The sequence below is a fragment of the Erpetoichthys calabaricus genome, chromosome 5 (genome assembly GCF_900747795.2).
Source record: "Erpetoichthys calabaricus chromosome 5, fErpCal1.3, whole genome shotgun sequence".
In the NCBI taxonomy this organism is placed as follows: domain Eukaryota; kingdom Metazoa; phylum Chordata; class Cladistia; order Polypteriformes; family Polypteridae; genus Erpetoichthys; species Erpetoichthys calabaricus.
The window spans coordinates 110691132-110712372 of NC_041398.2; the positions used below are offsets into that span (position 1 = coordinate 110691132).

The following is a 21241-nucleotide window of genomic DNA, read 5'->3' on the forward strand; positions in this document are numbered from 1 at the left end:
TGTTCTCAATATGTCTGGAATGGATTTTCTTTAGGTTTTACTATTTTCCTCCTGTGTTCTCAAAGAGATGTTGGTTTGGTTGATTGGGGATTTTAAATTGGCCACTAGGTGAATGTGGGTACTTTCATGAGTAGGCCCCACAATGGACTAAGGGGTGCTTTGTTTTTTGTTTTGTTTTGCTTCCTCCTTTGCAACTAGTACTTTAGTTTAGGCTCTTTTGGTATAGTTAGACTTGAGGTTATTATGTAATCTTATATTATAATATCATTCATGCCAGTTAATATTATATTCAGATTTTTTTTACCCCTTCTTCAATATATTATCAGACATCTAGTTGCAGTAAGGCTGTTATTTATACAGTGTTGTAAAATAAGGCTTCATTACATATTAATCTTTTCACTAACAGTTTTTATATAGATGAAATTGTGTAATAACTTAAATCTGTTTGGCCGGACCATGTTACAGCTTTGTTGTCTAATTGGTTTTCTTAATTAACAACATAAAGGCTTATCTTGTTCTATCTTTACTAAAAAAAAGTGTACAGATTACAGATATTATATACAGATATTCATCTTCAAGTCCTATGTCTGATTTCTTTTTGGGTACTGGTTTTCAAAAATATCATTTTTCAACTCTAGAAAGAAGCACTTGTCTAATTGTATTTTCATCAAATTAATGATACTATTGCCTTTTTGCCAGTTGTCTGCCCAGTCACATTTAAAGCTGATGTTACATTACATAACTTCTAGTCGAAGAGGATGTCAGTCTTGTCGACTGCAGTTGCTGACCTGGGGCCTCATGTATAAATGGTGCGTACACACAAAAACGTTGCGTACTCCCTTTTCCACGCTCAAATCGCGATGTATAAAACCTAAACTTGGCGTAAAGCCACGCACATTTTCACGCTAGCTAAATCCTTGGCGTACGCAAGTTCTCCGCTCATTTTTGCAAATTGGTGGTACCCAGCGCCAAGCAGTACTTTTGTTCCAGTGTGGTTTCCCTTTCTTTTTAGATCCACATCCCTGACGCGGCTTTATCATATACACTGAAATTAACCACATATTGTTTATTAGTTTAAGGCATCTGATTGTAATTAACCTGTAACAATATAATGGTCCACGGAATGGCCAAACTATTCCAAATACCATATCTGCTTTAACGTTGTTACTCTCAAGTATTTATCTCACTGTATCTGAGTGTGGAATCACAGCTCTCAAGCAGATAATCGGAAAGAGAATTATCAGTATACAGCATCTAGCACATGCTGCCTCAGTCATGCTGTCTATTGAACTGCTCTCAAACAGCAAATGCTTCAGAGCTTTTCCTGTATGGACATCACGGTTCAGAAACAGCTTCATCCCAAGAACTATAAACACAGTCAATCAGTCCATCAAGTGGTCCTTGTAGAACTGTTTGTACTTATTAGTTTACTTTATAAAGCTCGTATTTACATATGAAGACTATATCATTTTTAAGATGAAATGCAGCAAAATGTTTATTACATTATACATTATACATTATTTACATTTATTACATTATACATTACTACAGCAGATGTAGTAAGGGTGACAGCAAGAAGGGTGCTTGGCGTGACATCTGGAAAGAGTAAGGAGGAAAAGGAAACCTGGTGGTGGAATGAGGAAAAACAGGAGAGTATACAGAGGAAGAGGATAGCAAAGAAAAAGTGGGATAGTTAGAGAGATGCAGAAAGTAGACAAGAGTACAAGGAGATAAGGCGCAAGGTGAAGAGAGAGATGATGAGAGGCTGATGAATGAAGAGAACAAGAGAGAGAAAAGGTTGGATGATGTGGAGATAGTGAATCAGGAAGTGCAATGGATTAGCAAGGAGGAAGTAAGGACAGCTATGAAGCGGATGGTCCAGATGACATACCTATGGAAGCATGGAGGTGTTTATGAGAGATGGCAGTGGAGTTTTTAACCAGATTGTTTAATGGAATCTTGGAAAGTGAGAGGATGCCTGAGGAGTGGAGAAGAAGTGTACTGGTGCCGATATTTCAGAATAAGGGGGATGTGCAGGACTGCAGTAACTACAGGGGAATAAAATTGATGAGCCATAGCATGAAGTTATGGGAAAAAATAGTGAAAGCTAGGTTAAGAAGTGAGGTGATGATTAGTGAGCAGCAGTATGGTTTCATGCCAAGAAAGAGCACCACAGATGCAATGTTTGCTCAGAGGATGTTGATGGAGAGGTTTAGAGAAGGCCAGAAGGAGTTGCATTGTGTCTTTGTGGACCTGGAGAAAGCATATGACAGGGTGCCTCGAGAGGAGCTGTGGTATTGAATGAGGAAGTCAGGAGTGGCAGAGAAGTACGTAAGAGTTGTACAGGATATGTACAAGGAAAGTGTGACAGTGGTGAGGTCTGAGATAGGAGTGACGGATGCATTCAAGTTGGAGGTCGGATTACATCAGGGATCGGCTCTGAGCCCTTTCTTATTTTCAGTGGTGATGGACAGGTTGACAGACGAGATTAGACAGGAGTCCCCATGGACTATGATGTTTGCTGATGACATTGTGATCTGTAGTGATAGTAGGAAGCAGGTTGAGGAGACCCTGGAGAAGTGGAGATATGCTCTAGAGAAGAGAGGAATGAAGGTCAGTAGGAACAAGACAGAATACATGTGTGTAAATCAGAGGGAGGTCAGTGGAATGGTGAGGATGCAGGGAGTAGAGTTGGCGAAGGTGGATGAGTTTAAATACTTGGGATCAACAGTACAGAGTAATGGGGATTGTGGAAAAGAGGTGAAAAAAAGAGTTCAGGCAGGGTGGAATGGGTGGAGAAGAGTGTCAGGAGTGATTTGTGACAGACGGGTATCAGCAAGAGTGAAAGGGAAGGTCTACAGGACAGTTGTGAGATCAGCTATGTTATATGGGTTGGAGATTTGCACTGGGTGCGACGAATGATGGATAGGATTAGAAATGAGTACATTAGAGGGTCAGCTCAAGTTGGACGGTTGGGAGACAAAGTCAGAGAGGCGAGATTGCATTGGTTTGGACATGTGCAGAGGAGAGATGCTGGGTATATTGGGAGAACAATGCTAAGGATAGAGCTGCCAAGGAAGAGGAAAAGAGGAAGGCCTAATGAAGGTTTATGGATGTGGTGAGAGAGGACATGCAGGTGATGGGTGTAACAGAGCAAGATGCAGAGGACAGAAAGATATGGAAGAAGATGATCCGCTGTGGCAACCCCTAACGGGAGCAGCCGAAAGAAGAAGAAGATAAAATGTTAACATCATTTCAATAATCTGTATTGTTGATAATTAAATATGTGAGGACACGGTGGCGCAGCGCTAGCAACAATCTGGTGCCTCGTTCAGGGATTGTTTCTGCCTCGCACTGTATTCTTGCTGGGGCTGGCGTGACACTGGAAGGATAGATGGTTAGAATAATTAAACACGTACAACGAAGATATTTCAATGTTCCTTAAAAGTTTTGAAGAATCGGCGTTCTAAGCTTACAGATGGCTTAACATCTATTACAGAGCTGATTGTGTGGCAATTGGTTACTTGGAGAAAGAAAAGGAAGGACAGGAATTGGGGGTTAGTATATTTGAAAGAGACAGTACTGCTGCAATAAATTATTTCATTGAGGGTTGTGTATGGCGCAGCAAGCATCTTGCATGAGGCAGTTTCTGGACAGGGTGCCAGCTTGTTACTATCACTGCGCCACCGTGTACCCATGTTTAATAACATGCTTTAGCTCCTGTCATCATGAAAATGATATCAAGTGTACATCTCAGTATTTTAATTATTCAGAGAGCTGTAATATCCCGAATGTAATGGATTCTGTGTCCAGTCTGAGGAAGAGAAAGCCCGTTTAAGAAGCACGTAGTGATTCACACACACAGAGTATATACAGTGCATCTAGAAAGTATTCACAGCACATCACTTTTTCCACCTTTTGTTATGTTACAGCCTTATTCCAAAATGGATTAAATTCATTTTTTTCCCTCAGAATTCTGCACACAACACCCCATAATGACAACGTGAAAAAAGTTTACTTGAGGTTTTTGAAAATTTATTAAAAATAAAAAAACTGAGAAATCACATGAACATAAGTATTCACAGCCTTTGCTCAATACTTTGTCGATGCACCTTTGGCAGCAATTACAGCCTCAAGTCTTGTTGAATATAATGCCACAAGCTTGGCACACCTATCCTTGGCCAGTTTCGCCCATTCCTCTTTGCAGCTCTCAAGCTCCATCGGGTTGGATGGGAAGCGTCGGTGCACAGCCATTTTAAGATCTCTCCAGAGAAGGACATTCACAGAGTTGTCCTGAAGCCACTCATTTGATATCTTGGCTGTGTGCTTAGGGTCGTTGTCCTGCTGAAAGATGAACCGTCACCCCAGTCTGAGGTCAAGAGCGCTCTGGAGCAGGTTTTCATCTAGGATGTCTCTGTACATTGCTGCAGTCATCTTTCCCTTTATCCTGACTAGTTTCCCAGTTCCTGCCGCTGAAAAACATCCCCACAGCATGATGCTTCCACCACCATGCTTCACTGTAGGGATGGTGCCAGGTTTCCTCCAAACGTGACGCCTGGCATTCACACCAAAGAGTTCAATCTTTGTCTCATCAGACCAGAGAATTTTCTTTCTCATGGTCTGAGAGTCCTTCAGGTGCCTTTTGGCAAACTCCAGGCGGGCTGCCATGTGCCTTTTACTAAGGAGTGGCTTCCGTCTGGCCACTCTACCATACAGGCCTGATTGGTGGATTGCTGCAGAGATGGTTGTCCTTCTGGAAGGTTCTCCTCTCTCCACAGAGGACCTCTGGAGCTCTGACAGAGTGACCATCGGGTTCTTGGTCACCTCCCTGACTAAGGCCCTTCTCCCCCGATCGCTCAGTTTAGATGGCCGGCCAGCTCTAGGAAGAGTCCTGGTGGTTTCGAACTTTCTCCACTTACAGATGATGGAGGCCACTGTGCTCATTGGGACCTTCAAAGCAGCAGAAATTTTTCTGTAACCTTCCCCAGATATGTGCCTCGAGACAATCCTGTCTCGGAGGTCTACAGACAATTCCTTTGACTTCATGCTTGGTTTGTGCTCTGACATGAACTGTCAACTGTGGGACCTTATATAGACAGGTGTGTGCCTTTCCAAATCATGTCCAGTCAACTGAATTTACCACAGGTGGACTCCAATTAAGCTGCAGAAACTTTTCAAGGATGATCAGGGGAAACAGGATGCACCTGAGCTCAATTTCGAGCTTCACAGCAAAGGCTGTGAATACTTATGTACATGTGCTTTCTCAATTTTTTTATTTTTAATAAACTTGCAAAAACCTCAAGTAAACTTTTTTTCACGTTGTCATTATGGGGTGTTGTGTGTAGAATTCTGAGGAAAAAAATGAATTTAATCCATTTTGGAATAAGGCTGTAACATAACAAAATGTGGAAAAAGTGATGCGCTGTGAATACTTTCCGGATGCACTGTAGAAGAACACATACAAAACAAAGCATTTAATGTGCTACCATAGTTACGATGGTATTTGAGAAACTATTAAATTAAACTATTTAAAAATGAAGCTTATGATGTTCAACTTTAATGACAAAATAAACAACGTGATTAAAGTGTAAGTTTCGAGATTAAAGTTGACATTTCGAGCTTTTTTCTCACTATGTCCCTATTTTTTTTTCTTTTCTCTGTACCCTAATAAACTTTCATATGACACTCAGACAGTGAGCTATGACTCGCCTTTTCACGGCAACTTTGATATCTGACAACTTCTTTTTTATTTTGGGCACTGTGCAACTTTGTGAACTTGAGCTTTTGAGTTTCTCTGACATTCTATGACACTCGATCAACTTCCTTTTATTATACCACTGTTTAAACCAACAAATAGTATGTTTTCCTTGCCTCCACTTGGTATTCGCTGAAATTCTTCAATTTTCCCCCATGCTTTTGCCATTGTCTTTTTACAGAACACTGAGGTTAAGGGCTGTTTATATTGGTTTGCATATTCAAAGAGGCGTAATTCTGGGAGGAGACGGGGCGGGACAGCAGGCGCGTGCACGTGTGCTACTTTTCACGCTGACCAGGATTTATGGAGCGGAAGAACGTGGAAGTTGCCGAACGCACAGATTTATGCTTCTGGATTTTTTTGTGCATACACACATTTCCGCTTTTGTCCTTACACCATGTTTTAGTGTGAATTCTACACATGCCATTATACATGAGGCCCCTGGTCAGCATGTCATATTATATGACTAGACATTGTTGGCCATGTCAAATTACACGACTGTGTTACAACTTTTCAGCATGGTTTTACACTTCCTGAGAATGTTACATTTTGACCCTTTTTCTGACAGTCAATAATAATGTGCTGCCTGAAGGAGCTGGTGCTGTTTGAAGGGTTTATAGGCATGGTGAGTTCAGCTACAGTCTGCCCTTTCATCTTTTTGCCTCTCTTCTGTTTGCAATGTCCAGAACACCTGCATTCTTTAATCCTCATCGCTGTACTTCTGGCTAGGTGCTCATTGGATGCTAGCTGTCACGCACACAAAGTCTGCCAGTGCAACTTCAGACAAAATCAAACCTGCCCGATTTTATTTGGACGAGTCACAGACTAGTTGGAGTGATTTTTAATCTTAATAAATGTTAGTAATTGCACTTTTTTACGCTTCAGGAAAGGTAATCCTTTCTGTTTCATGTCTAATGGTCTGAGAAGACTGATGGAATTTTTCTTTTTTTTTATAGTTCTATCCACAATGAGAAATGCAAGTAATGGATTGAAACTGGAAAAATTACAAAACCTTTAATGGTACTTGAGGCCAAAGCTCAAACTAACACACTATTTCCAATTTAAACTTACATTTTAGGCTTAAATAAGCTAAAAATCATAACCAGTACTATACATTTTTAGTTTGTTAAAAAATGAAGTGACATAGTTTTTTAGGACAGAGTCATTTGCTGAGTTTATTTTTTTTAAAGAAAAGGAAGATGCTCAAGGTCTTTGTGGAAGTTTGCAATTTATTATAAACTTCAGCATATGAAAAATATCTGCAAAACAGATCAGGTTTGACACATAGTTTCAAAATATCATATTTTAACTACACTAACAGAGTTATCCTCATTTTAATTTTATTGTATTAATTCTGTAAATTTCATTATGGTGAAAAAATTCATCAAGGATACAGCAAGTACTACATCCCATATATTTGTTCCACATCAGTCTTATCCCTGAAAGGCATCTCTTTTAATTTTTCTGCCACAGCAGAAAGCTAATCTGTAGTAGTGAATATGAACCAAGAATTCACATTACGGTTTCTTGGAGAGTTAGGAGAAAAATTGTAAAGTTAAACAATGCTAAGAGACCTTTCTTTTTGCTATACCGACAAATGAGATGAAAGTGCCCTGTACTTTTTAGTCATTCCTAAATTTTGGACACTGTATTAAATTTGTGAAAGATCTCATATTTAGCTGTAAAACTATAATTTGTGCCATTATACATACTTGGATAAATAATATTTGTAGACAGTAAAAACAATAGTAAGCTCTCCAGTTTATATGAGAAAATGTTGCTTTCATTCATACAGGCTGTATTTGGCTAGATATTTATAAATTATGCCAACTGTGTAATTTATTTAATGACTCAGAGCTGTACAGAGTAGCAGCAGTAGAAGCCATCTGCTTTAATTACATAAGAAAGCTTGCAAAGGCCAGTGGGGCAAAATGCTGCAGAAAACAGATGCTTGTGATGGTGCAGCTGTATCATATCATCTGATTTTTAGGTTTATTTTTGGGCAGCATATCCTACTTTTTTCTGCCTTATTAAGAAAGAAATGTACAAAAGAAACAGCTCTAAAAATTATGCTAATACTATGTTCGCATAAACTTTTTCCGGGTAAACAGAATTTTAATCTGTAGTGAACGTGTTATTAGCTTCCTCGCAGTCACTTAATAATTAACGATTTGCCACCTATATTCTTTATTTATTTACTTACTTATTTACTTATTTATTTATTCACTCATTTTACCCCTATTATTTGCATACTGGTGCAGTGCTGCTTCCTTCATATCTACCATCCTGGGTCTAGTTTCTATTTCTGGCCACTGTTCAGTATTATCCTTTTTTTATCCTTTTTTTTCAGCAATGCCAATTTTTTTGTCACACCCATTAGATTTTGATTGCTGACTTTAAATTGATCAAGTCTGAGTGTGAATGGGTGTGTCTGTACCCAATGATGGGTTGGTGCCATGTTTAGGGTTGATTCCTGCCTTCTGCCCAGTTCTGAAAGCACAGAGTGGTGCTCAGTGCTAGTCCTCCAGGACTACAATGGCTACACATTTTAATTCCAGGCAGTTTTTCTTTTACACTTGTGCATTCTGTCATTTAATAATTTATATCCTTATCATTTTAACCTAAATATTCTTTTTAGTTTTTGGATTTGTTTTCTGTAACAAATTAACAAGCATAACTAAATTTTGATTTTTTTCTTTATTTTGAATTGCCTCTGTTTGCCTCTGTATTTTGAATTGCCTCTGCCTCTGTAAATATGTTTACATCATATTTTGCATCAAACAACTAGTAATAAAATAGCATAGTAATAGTATAGCATAGTTGCTCCTGTTTAGTATCCATTAACATTTACACCCGTGTCTGCATACTCTTTGTTAATGTTAACTGTTTTATTTACAATTAAGGGGGGACAATTTCTTTAAAAAAAGTGTTTGTAGAGGTGCAAATGGAAATGCCTCTGTATATTAGAGAATAAATTATGTATGTGCATAAGTATATTGCATTGTCTTTCTGATTCCAGAGTTAAAGCTAGATTAATAAAAATATTATATAGAAGTGGTAATCAGTAGTCATATTTACATTCTGACAATTAGCATACAGTAGACAAAGCTGTGAACAAACAAAAACTCTTGCGAAGAAGCAACTTCAGTGTCATTTCCATTTTTTTCCCCTTTTCCCAAAAGGTCTTTAACAAGCAAGGTAAAATGTAGTCATGTATGGTATACTCCTCTGAAGGGGATTATCTCAATTGAAGCACAGTAACACACTGGTCAGTGCTGCTGCTCAAGGTTACAGAAACCTGAATACTGCCTATGTGAAGAGTGCACGCTCTCCCTGCTTTCCCTTTTCCAAAATTGGCAGAATCACAGCTAACTAAAAATTGTCACATTGTGAGAGAATGTCTGTGTGTATGGGTATCTTGTGAAGGACTGGCAACCCACCCAAGTTTGGTTTTCACCTTGTGGCTATTGTTGATAAGTACGCTCCAGCCAGCACAAACTTCAATTGGATAAATCATTTAGGAAATGAATACACGAGAAGATGGGAATTTTCAGATTAACCCAAAAAAATGTATAAATGTTGATGAAGGATGATGATAAATTAAAGTGGAGTGAAAACCTGGAGCCCATGTGCTTCTAGGACTAGATCTGATTGACAAAAACTGAAATAAATTTTCTTTCTCCTCCATAAGGTGGCAGCAATGGTCTATAAGTAAGTTCACACATTAGCCATTGTGGCCCGTAGTTTGAACTGCTGTTTATTTAATGGCAGTAATTACAATTGTTAGGTTGCCTAGACTTGGCCTGTATTGTTTGAAATGTCCCTACAATATTCCATTAAAGTCTGTTTCAATGTATTTGTAAAAAGTATTTTTCTGTTCTATTTTTTTTTTGTAATTTTCCATTTTCTCCTAGTGTTAACCTGCTCAGTAACTGATACATCAAAATCTACGTTTCTGCCATCTATTCTTGTCTGTATTACCTTTCACCACATTTATTGCCATCCTTTTTTCTTTCAGAATTTACAGCTACTAGGTGCTACTGCCATTGAAGATAAGCTCCAGGATAAAGTACCAGAGACGATAGAAACACTCATGAAGGCTGACATTAAAATCTGGATTCTTACAGGCGACAAGCAAGAGACTGCAATAAACATAGGTATTCTAGCAACACCAATGCATCAAATCAAAGTATTTCAACAGTGATAATTGTTAGCACGTTTTATAATTAATAGATGTAATCATAAAACTTGTGCATACCATGCGACATCATATGAAAATTACTAACATCATGTGGCACATGTAAGTAGGAGTATTACAATTAGCATATACAGTATAAATACTGTACAGTAGACCCAGTGTGTTCAGAAAGTATTTTTGGAAAAATAATAAAAAGATTAATAATGCAATATGACCATCAAAAATAAAGATTAAAAATACAAAGGTATAGTTTCATGGAGAAAAAGGTAAAGTGAACCTTTTCCAGTTGGCATGCAATATTCAAAATTAAATAGACTCCCTGTGGAACCTGAAGAAATCTGTAAGAACGAAGTGGGAAAAGTTCAGACATACTGTAACAACCAAAAAATTGAAAAATTAGTTATTAAGGGAATGAAAATCTGGGACAGAGTGGTCACACATGTACTTAAAGATATATGACAGAATTTTCTTTAAAAGCTAACATGTTTTTAGTATGTACTGTACTTTTCATCAGGACAGAGAACACAGAGAAGTTAACAAATAACATTTTTAAAGTAGAATAATTGTGTAATTTCATATTAAGAAAAATGCATACTTATTACAAGAGTCCTCACAATTGTAAAACATTTAGAAACATTAGAAAATTTTTGACGAGAACAGGCCTTTCATCCCAACAGAGCTCTCCAGTGCTATCAACTTAATTCCTCCAAAATAACACCAAGTCATGAGGTCCCTAAAGTCCTACTGTCTTTCACACTAGTTGGTAACTTATTCCATGAATCTGTGGTTCTCTGTGCAAAGAAAAACTTCCTGAAAGTAAAGGTACAGCATCATCTTTGTGACAGTTCCAGTGGCAACTAAAAGGAAACAGTGTATTGTTAATTAAAAACTGTAGTTACAAATACTGTAAGAGAATATCTAGAAAGCAAGTCCACTAAACGTGGACAATTTATATCCTCATCATTGCGTTATGCAGTATGCACAAACTATAAACATAGTGATAAGTAATTTGTAGTCTTGTGTGGGGAAACTAAATGTCACAAAGAACATAAAAGTAAACTGTATATGCAGTATATTACAGAACAAGTAAAACAGGACATTTACAGTAACTGACTAAGCTAGAGAGAGAATGTATATGAATGAAATTGATAATAACCTAAAGGGCATATAGAGGGTTGTTGGAGATCTCATCATATTTAAAAAAAGCAAGTAATATCATTCTCTCACTACTCTGAATTTGATTAAGTAGGTTTGATAATGTTAAGTTATATTTTAACCAATGTCACTGACCCTGTATTCTGCATGTTAACTGATTTTAATCAAATATTGTAGTTGTGTACTACGATATAGTACCATGTCTAACCACGTGGACATTATTTCCTGCATAAAACATGAGGTGAGAGCAAAAGGTAGACAAATGACACTCTTAAAGTGATAAAAAAACATTTTATTTCCAAACCACAAGTCTGCTGCTCTATGTTTAAAAGGCATTTAAGTATGAAATGGCCATATATTGAATCAAGCAGGCCAAGTTAATTTTGAGTGGATAACATGTTCATCATATCATATTGTATCATATCATATATGTTGTATGTTATTATAAGATACATACTGTATCATTGAAATGTTTGAGAACATTATAAGTATTCAAATACGATCTAAGATTAGATTTTGAAAGTGATAAACCTTAGTAATCTGAAGACTGATAGATGCATGACCTAGTGAGCGTCTGATCATAAATGGTCTGCAGAGCATGTTTGTTTTACACATTATGCCCACCATTGTGAACTGTAAGCTTTACACCTTCATTCAATTCAATGTTCTGAGCCTGCATACTTAAAATGACTATAAGAAGGCCAGCACTAATGAGTGAGCACTATGTCAGTCCATCATGGGTTAAACTTGCATCATTGCCCGCACTCATGCAGTATCTTACAAAAAGACAGTTTACATGAGCCAATGAAACTTGGATTCTTGAATGCTGCTGTCACAAACTTCACACAGAACTCTACACTATGAGCCTGAAACCAAATTCAACATTCAAATAGTATGAGGTGACAATGCAACTAACTAAACATTTAGATACTTTATGGGGAAACAGGAGTATTATGGAGGCCAACACACAAAAGAACTACACAGAATGCACTCAAGATGAAACAGTAAAATAAGTAAAAAATAAAATGTATATAGTCTATGTCTATGAGACATGTACTTTGAGGCTCTGAGGCTAGGGATCTGTGCCGGCGATCAGAAGGTTGCCTGTTTGAATTCTGTAAATGCCTGAAGTGACTCTACTCTGTTGGACCCTTGAGCAAGGCCCTTAACCTACAACTGCTTTGTCCTGGGTATGACATAAATCTTCATCCAGTCCTGCAAGAAGGTCCTCTAACTTACAGGGAAAACTTGAGGGTTGGTGGCAGGATTGGCACTCCAGCCATGGTAAAAAAAAAAAAAAAAAAAAAAAAAAAAACCTTACACTGTTGCAGGGTGGTGTCACCTGTTGCACTCCGGTCCAAGTCAACAACAACAACATTTATTTATATAGCACATTTTCATGTAAAAAAGTAGCTCAAAGTGCTTTACATAATGAAGAAAAGAAAAATAAAAGACAAAATAAGAAATTTAAAATAAGACAACATTAGTTAACATAGAAAAAGAGTAAGGTCCGATGGCCAGGGGGACAGAAAAAACAAAAAAAAAAAACTCCAGGCGGCTGGAGAAAAATAAATAAAATCTGCAGGGGTTCCAGGCCGCGAGACCGCCCAGTCCCCTCTGGGCATTCTGCCTAACATAAATGAAATAGTCCTCTTTGTATTTAGGGTTCTCACGGACTTGATGATGATGGCCATGCAGACTTCTGGCTTTTAATCCATCACTGTTGGAGCATCATGGTGCTTTGAGTAGATGGTGGTAGCGCAAACCACCACCAAAAGGACACCGGAAAAGGAAACAGAATAGTTATTATAATGAATTGGATATACAGAGTATCAGGATTACATTACAGTGAAGTTATGAGAAGGCTATGTTAAAATAATGTGTTTTCTGCAGTTTTTTGAAGTGCTCCACTGTATTAGCCTGGCGAATTCCTATTGGCAGGCTATTCCAGATTTTAGGTGCATAACAGCAGAAGGCCACCTCACCACTTCTTTTAAGTTTTGCCCTTGGAATTCTAAGGAGACACTCATTTGAGGATCTGAGGTTGCGATTTGGAATATAAGATGTCAGACATTCCGATATGTAAGATGGGTTGAGATTATTTAAGGCTTTATAAACCATAAGCAGAATTTTAAAGTCAATCCTGAATGACACAGGTAACCAGTGTAGTGACATCAAAACTGGAGAAATGTGCTCGGATTTTCTTTTCCTGGTTAGGATTCTAGCAGCTGCATTCTGCACTAGTTGCAAACGATTTATGTCTTTTTTGGGTATTCCTGAGAGGATTGCGTTACAGTAATCTAGTCGACTGAAAACAAACTCATGAACTAATTTCTCAGCATCTTTCAATGATATAAGAGGTCTAACTTTTGCTATGTTTCTTAAGTGAAAAAATGCTGTCCTAGTGATCTGATTAATATGCGATTTAAAATTCAGATTACAGTCAACAGTTACCCCTAAGCTTTTTACCTCCGTCTTGACTTTTAATCCTAATGTATCCAGTTTATTTCTAATAGCCTCATTGTATCCATTATTGCCAATCACTAAGATTTCAGTTTTCTCTTTATTTAGCTTGAGAAAGTTACTATTCATCCATTCAGAAATACAAGTCAGACATTGTGTTAGTGAATCAAGAGAATTGGGGTCATCAGGTGCTATTGATAAATACAGCTGTGTGTCATCAGCATAGCTGTGGTAGCTCACGTTGTGCCCTGAGATAATCTGAACTAACGGAAACATGTAGATTGAGAAGAGCAGCGTACCCAGGATAGAGCCTTGTGGAACACCATATAGGATATCATGTGTCTTTGAGTTATAATTACCACAACTAACAAAGAATTTTCTCCCTGGCAGGTAGGATTCAAACCAATTTAAGACACTGCCAGAGAGGCCCACCCATTGACTAAGGCAAATTTTAAGAATATTATGATCAATGGTGTTCAAATGCGGCACTCAGATCTAAGAGGATGAGAACAGATAAATGGCCTCTGTCTGCATTTACCCGCAAGTCATTTACTACTTTAACGAGTGCAGTTTCTGTGCTGTGATTTGTTCTAAAACCTGACTGAAATTTATCAAGAATAGTATGTTTATTGAGGTGGTCATTTAACTGCATAATGACTGCCTTCTCTAGAATTTTACTTAAGAAAGACAGGTTAGAGATGGATCTAAAATTTTCAAGAGCAGAGGGGTCAAGATTATTTTTCTTAAGTAGGGGCTTAACTACAGCAGTCTTAAGACAGTCTGGGAAGACCCCCGTATCTAATGACGAATTTACTATGTCAAGAATATTATCAATTAGCACGCCCGATACTTCTTTGAAAAAATTTGTTGGTATTGGGTCAAGGACGCAGGTGGAGGGTTTCAGTTGAGAAATAATTTTATATAAATCAGGTAAATCTATCCTAGTGAAAGAGTTTAATTTGTTTATAGTGGAGTACTGGGGTTTAGGAGGATCCTTAGTGTTGGAGAGATATACTATGTTATTTCTAATATCATTAATTTTTTGATTGAAAAATACAGCAATAGCCTCACAGGTTCTATTGGAAGTACTTAGGAGGCATTCCTTTGAGTTACCTGGGTTTAGCAGACGATCAATCGTCGAGAATAAGACTCTGGGATTACTAGCATTGTTATTTATAATCTTAGGGAAATAGCAGTGCCTCTCAAGACGGACTGTGTTATTGTATTCTGTTATTTTAACTTTTAATATTTCATAGTGGATAGTTAGTTTAGTCTTCCTCCATTTATGCTCAGCTCTACGGCATGTTCTCTTTAAATCAGACATTCTTTGGGTTTTCCATGGTATAACAATGCTAGAAGATTTTTTAACTGTCTTTACAGGTGCAACTATGTCAACAGCAGCTCTCACTTTAGTATTAAATCTTTCCACCTTATTATTTACATTATCCTCGCTATTATAGTTGGCACTATAAACGGACCGATTGCTGAATGTTTGTAAGTTTTAAAGCTGCTGATGAGTCAAAGAAGCGTTTTTTAACAATATGCTTCTCATGAGTGTTTTCTATCATTATTTCTATATTAAAAAGTAGAAGAAAATGGTCTGATAGACCCGTATCAATGACTTGCTTTATATGAACTTTTAGTCCTTTAGTAATTACTAAGTCTAATGTATGACCTGCTTTATGTGTAGGCTGATTAACGAGCTGTCTCAAATCAAAAGAGTCCAGGAGGTTCATGAATTCTTTTACTTTTTGTTCACACTGATTATCTATATGAAAATTAAAGTCGCCAACTATTAGGAGTGTGTCATAGTTCGTAATTAAAATTGACATTAAGTCAGAGAATTCCTCAAAGAAAGACGCGTTAAATTTAGGAGGTCTATACATGGATAATACTAGAACGTGAGAATCTCCATGAATAACAACAGTGAGATACTCAAAGGACTTGAATTTACCAAAACTGACATCTTTACATTTTAAGCGGCTTGAGTAAATGTTTGCTAGTCCGCCGCCTCTCTTTCCTTGGCGATCCGCACAAGTAAAATTGTAATCTGGAGGCGCAGATTCGATTAAAACAGCTGCGCCATCTGAACTAAGCCACGTTTCACTTAGTGCAATAAAATCAATTTTTCTATCACTAATAAGATCGTTGATAAAAAATGTCTTGTTAGTTAAAGCTCTAACATTTAATAGTGCCATATTTAATGTTTCGGAGGGGCAGAGATGAATACTATGTGCGTTATTGATATTTGGAACAGGAACTAAGTTATTTTTATTAGCGTCACTCTGTGTGTATTTTTTGTTTAATCTATAGTCTGTTTTTATAGTTTTAATACATTGTTCATCTAAAGTAGTAATTTTATTTAAATTATTGGTGTTTATGCCATATTGCCTAGTCCAGGTGGTTTGTCTTGTGGTGGGTGCGACACGCACCTTCTCTAGATCTGTGCCTTGACACAATCCTGTCTCTAAGCTATTCATGCAGTTCCTCTGACTTCATAGCTTCACTTTGGTTTTTGGTCTGATACACATTGTCAGCTGTGGGACTTTCTTTCCTAATTATTTCCAATCAGTTGAATTGACCACTAGTGGACTCCAAACAAAGTTTAGAAACTTCCCAATGATTATAAATAGAATCGGATATTCTTGGGCCAGTTTACAAATATCATAGTAAAGGGTCTGAATACTTGTGTCAATGTGATATTTAAGTTTTTCTTAATAAATTTGTACAACGTCCTAAAATCCAGTTTTCGCTTTGTCATTCTGGGATGCTGAGAGACGTCCTGCATAATTTACTTTACTCCTACAATAAGATATTTTATGCAGTCTAGTATTTCCTCACTAAAAATGCATATTTAAATAATTTAATTGGTGACTTAGATTGTATTTGTTGCTTTAATCATTATGGTGCATAGATGGATGACAAGGAGAGCAGCCAGGTAATTATATAGCATAAAGCAGGCTGGGGCTAATTCAGCATCTTAAGGAAAAGTGGGATCCCTGAATTACCAGAAATGCCTTAGTTCATGTCACTGTGGAAGAATGGGCACTTCCAAGAAAAAATATGCTTTGTAGCTATGCTTGATGGCCTGTTAAAGGAGAAGACCAGAACATCTGAACGAGATAGACAAGGTTGTAGTTAAGGGAGAATGAAGAAGATCTGTGTCTACCTCCAGTATGCAGCAGTCATGACAGCATACAGCAGAGAGCTCATCATCCATCTTGAGAGAGAAACCAGTTAGGAAATGCCACAGGTGATAATACTTCATAGCCACTTGAGGCCATACAGATTCAAACAGGAACAAATGTAGCCATGTTGCCTGTCTAATAAGACAGGCATTCAAGTGTCTATTTCAGGACCTGGCTCTTTCAGACACACAGAAGGTTCAGGGGTGAAGGAACACCAGGAGTCATTAGAAGGGGAACTCATCTACATTCTAAACTCTTGACTCCTGACTCTTGAAACTACACCAGAAGTAACCCTGAGGTGGGGTTTAAAAATATCTCATTTCCTGTATTATCTTGAATATCAATTTGATAGTGGTAGTAGGAGTAATCACACATTTGACTGTCAGAAAGAAGAAGAGAATCAACAGTCTTGAGAGAGAAGGGAGTAAAAAAGAGATTGATTCTTTGAGGGGAAAGTCCAATCTCTCACTTTCTCTTTTTTTCTTTCTAAATATATATGTATACATTATGTGGGTATTATTAATCTTTCTAAACTGTTGAAATAATCATGTTTATTAAATATGAATATAAAAATGTAAGTTTATTATTCTCCTTTTTCAAAAACAGGGCACTCTTGCAAACTACTGACGAAGAATATGGGCTTAATTGTGATTAATGAAGGCACCCTTGATGTGAGTATTGACCAAGTTTGAATATTTCAGTTTTTTGCAGCCGTGTCTGGGCAATTTTTAGACCCACAAGGGACACGGGTGAGTGTTGTAGCATTGACTTTAGAAAGGAATTTGGTTCATCATCTGCAGGGGGGTCCTTCAGCTCCTCAAACACCCAACACAAAAGCTTTGACATAGGTGTAAAAGCACAAAGAGTCATTATTGTGGGAAACAATGCCACAACCACAAGTACAATTAAGCACAATGATAAGCACCAACTCTCTCTCTCTCCATCACTGCCTCTTCCACTCCTCCATCAAGCTTCGTCCTCTGTCCTCCCAACTCTGGCTCCCGGAGTTGACACAGCTGGCTTCTTCTTTGTAATACTTGGGAGTACTTCCGGTGTCCCATAAGCATTGCCCAAAAGTACTTCTGGGTGAGGCAGAAGCCCCATGAAGTAGGGCTCCCCAGTCCCTGCAGCACCTACTGGTGGCACCCACGGAAGGGAATGGGGCCGAGTTAGAACATTAGAAGATCTAAACGAGAACAGGTCATTCAGCCCAACAAAGCTCGCCAGTCCTATCCAATTCAGTTGTCAAACTGCAAGCCCCATAATGTCCTGTGGGAATATGGGGTACCGCTGCAACCAAGGGAAACTGCCATGTGCACGCTGTCTCCCCTGGTCCTTCCATTGTGGAGGCATCCAAACAAGGCAAGGACCCCAGCTGTCCTTCAGAAATGTTATGGCTGTTTCTTCATATACCAAGTAGTATTTTTTGCTAATTTCATATTAAAGAATATTCACTTAATTGTATTTTTAAAAATTTTTAGTTTAAAGATTACAAATACAAAATAACCCTTATACAAAATGCAGTAGTTTGTTATGTATTCAGTTTTCTTGGTGTCTTGATGCATGAATTTTATGCAAAGCGTTTTGTAATTTTTCCATATTTATCTATTTATTTAGTTAACTCTGGAGGTACACACTTTCTCTTTGATTAGATTTCTTCGACCAGACAATAACCTTGTTTTCAAAAGACCTTAATTTACCTATCAACTAAACTCCCATTCAAAATATGTTTATTCAGTGAGGCCATTTATTTTTTCTCCATTATTTTTTTTTTTATCTCCATTATGGAAGGCTAGGCCTGCAGTGTTCATTGCTAGCATAGCTGCATGTTCATGTGAGGTTCTAAATCAAAATTCCCTTTTTTGTAAAAGCGCCATTAGTTTCTGCACAAAAACAAAAGGTTTTTGTATATGCTTAGAATAATTGAATTGGACACCTGGTGGTTGCTTAGTTTGTTGCTCTTGAAAAAATGTAGCAATTTATTTGTCTTTTCTTGCAGCCATGAGTCCTAAAGTTATTCAATTTTATTTTTTCTGTTTATTTAACATGTTTATTGTTGGTCCTTTGAATGTAATAAATATTTATGTTGCCCCTTATAGAAAATTGACTTTTACCAAAGTAATAGTTCAGAAATTGCCTTTGTAAAGAAAAAAACTGTTCACTTAGTCAACCAGTAAAGCAAACTAACTGGCAAAAAATATTAAAGGTTATTTCCACACTGAAAAACTTATTTAAAAAAAAGATTAAGATTAATGTGATAAATAAAATTATAGTATATGGTGAAGCATTGCAATGTTTTTTGTAATGATATATTACCTTGTTTAATTTCATATTTTTCCATTTTATGTATTTTTTATGAGAGCCTCTGCAGCAGTCGTCTGCAATGTGCTAGCTATTAAAATGAAAAAAACATTGCATTTTATCGGGATAAGAAATGCATTCTAACAGATAACGTACCAAATCTTTGTAAAGATTTCCTTTTAAAAAAATGCTCTGTGATTTAAGATGAGCGTGTGGGTTCAGCTTTCTTTCCTTAAAGTTACAGCAAAGAAGGAGCCTAATATGAAACATGCAAACTGCACTGTCATATTAAAATCAAGTACTCTGGCACACGGCAGACTAGGCCTGTTTCTTGAACTCCAAGTGCTGGCAGCTCCAAGGCTAATTTATACTGAACTTAGAATTGAGAAGCTGATGTATTCAAAGAGAAAGCATAAAAAACAAACCTCAACTGAAAGTACATGTCTTATGCAATCTCCTATAGATAGTTTGTGTTTTCCCATCCTAACTGTATACTGTAACTTGTTGATTGCAAGTTGGCTTGATTATTAAAATAAAATGTGAGCTGCACACTCACTAATTGAACTTCCTTGCTTTCCTTTACAGTATATAGGAAAGCAATAAAAAATAGGGAATGGCCAGAGGCTATGGAAGGATGTGTGAGCCAGTTTTACATGTGACAGAAATATTAGAAGTCTCCCTATGCTCTCCAGTAACATCCTAGTGAAATAATCAGAGTGAATTGAGCATGAATCCAGGTGGGAGATAAACGTGAGGGACTGAAAAATCCCACACAACCTACGGCATATATACAGTATAGTATGTTTGCTGTGCTAAGGAGAAGTACATCAATGTTAATGAAGATGCAAGATACACTAACTGCAAGATATGCAAAGAAAAAGTCTAGTGCTACAAATTTGGTAAGACATTTAAGATTACATCACACAGCAGAATACACTGATTGTCAACAACTTTCATTACAGAGAAGTAAAAACAGCATTTGTTTAATTTTGACTGTTTCTTCAAGTATTACAATGTCAGCACAGTGTATTAAATGTTAATATACTGTATTTTACCAACAATAGCTATCTCTTTTTATTTGAACGAAAGATAACAATGGTTAGATATTTTAGAAACTCGATAAAGGAACAAGATAAATTCTCTGGAATATTATAGAAAGACAGAAGGTGTGCATACAGAGATGATACCCTCAAGCACCTGTGGAGTAAATGGCTTCGAGTCCTCTGTTTGAATTCCATTCTGAAATGCTGGAGTAAAGTTTGGAGGAGTTTCAAACTTGGAACAGTTCTGTAGCATTGCAACTGCAAATCTATGTATCAGAACCATAGTAGCCTCTAGGCTACTAATAAATCAGTGAGGGACATTGCCTCCATATTTCTTCCCCATGCAAGAATTTAGAGAGAAAAATGACTGTTTAATGCAGCTTTTCTGTTACTTGATTAGAAAAGAAAGAGGATGTCAGATGATAAACTTAAAATGCTTCTATTTGTAATAAAAAAAACAAACTTGTCAATAAACCAGGTTCTTCCATTTACATTACTCTGTTAGATTTTTTTTTTTATTAAAATGCGTGGATGATTGATACGTTCTTCTTTACATGACATTTGCTCTACAGAATGTATATATATACAGTATATATAATGAATCCATTAAAGTGTATAATATGCTGTGTTAAACATATTGTGACAGATAGGGTGTACTGTCGTCCCCTTGAACCCTCAGACCAGACACCGGACACCAGATAAAAGTCCAAATGTTGACTTTATTAATAATAATAATGTGCATAAGCACCTCCATTACACTATAATAAATCAATAATAACAACAATACACAATCAATAATCCTCCACACCTCCCAGCAGCTCAGTCACCCTTCCTGCCAACTCGGCTCAATCTGCTGGGGTTTCCCATCGTCCTTTTAAAGTCCTTGACCTGGAAGTGCTTCTGATCCCTCAGTTCATGTGATTCTTAACACTTCCGGGTCAAGTGAAAACTCCTTTTCTTCATCCCGGAATTACATCATTTCTTCTGTCCCTGTGACAAGTACGTACTTCCGGGTAATAGTGCAAATAAAAATCCTTATGCCTCCCTGCAGCGTCCTCTGCCAGCCCCCATGGTATCCAGCAGGGCTGTGAAGGAAAACTCCAATGTCCATGATGCCCTGCTGGAATTCGGGGCACCT

The 21241-nt window shown here is 37.4% G+C and overlaps 2 protein-coding genes across 2 annotated transcripts in view; one reads left to right on the top strand and one right to left on the bottom strand.

The window, feature by feature from the left end:
* The window catches only part of slc30a9 (solute carrier family 30 member 9), a 990624-nt gene that overhangs the window by 567869 nt on the left and 401514 nt on the right, over positions 1-21241 (bottom strand). The window lies entirely within an intron of this gene.
* atp8a1 (ATPase phospholipid transporting 8A1) overlaps positions 1-21241 on the top strand; it is a 338290-nt gene that overhangs the window by 209228 nt on the left and 107821 nt on the right. Inside the window, 2 exon segments of the mRNA XM_051928331.1 lie at positions 9774-9912; positions 17366-17430. Coding sequence (XP_051784291.1) covers positions 9774-9912; positions 17366-17430 — 204 coding nt within the window.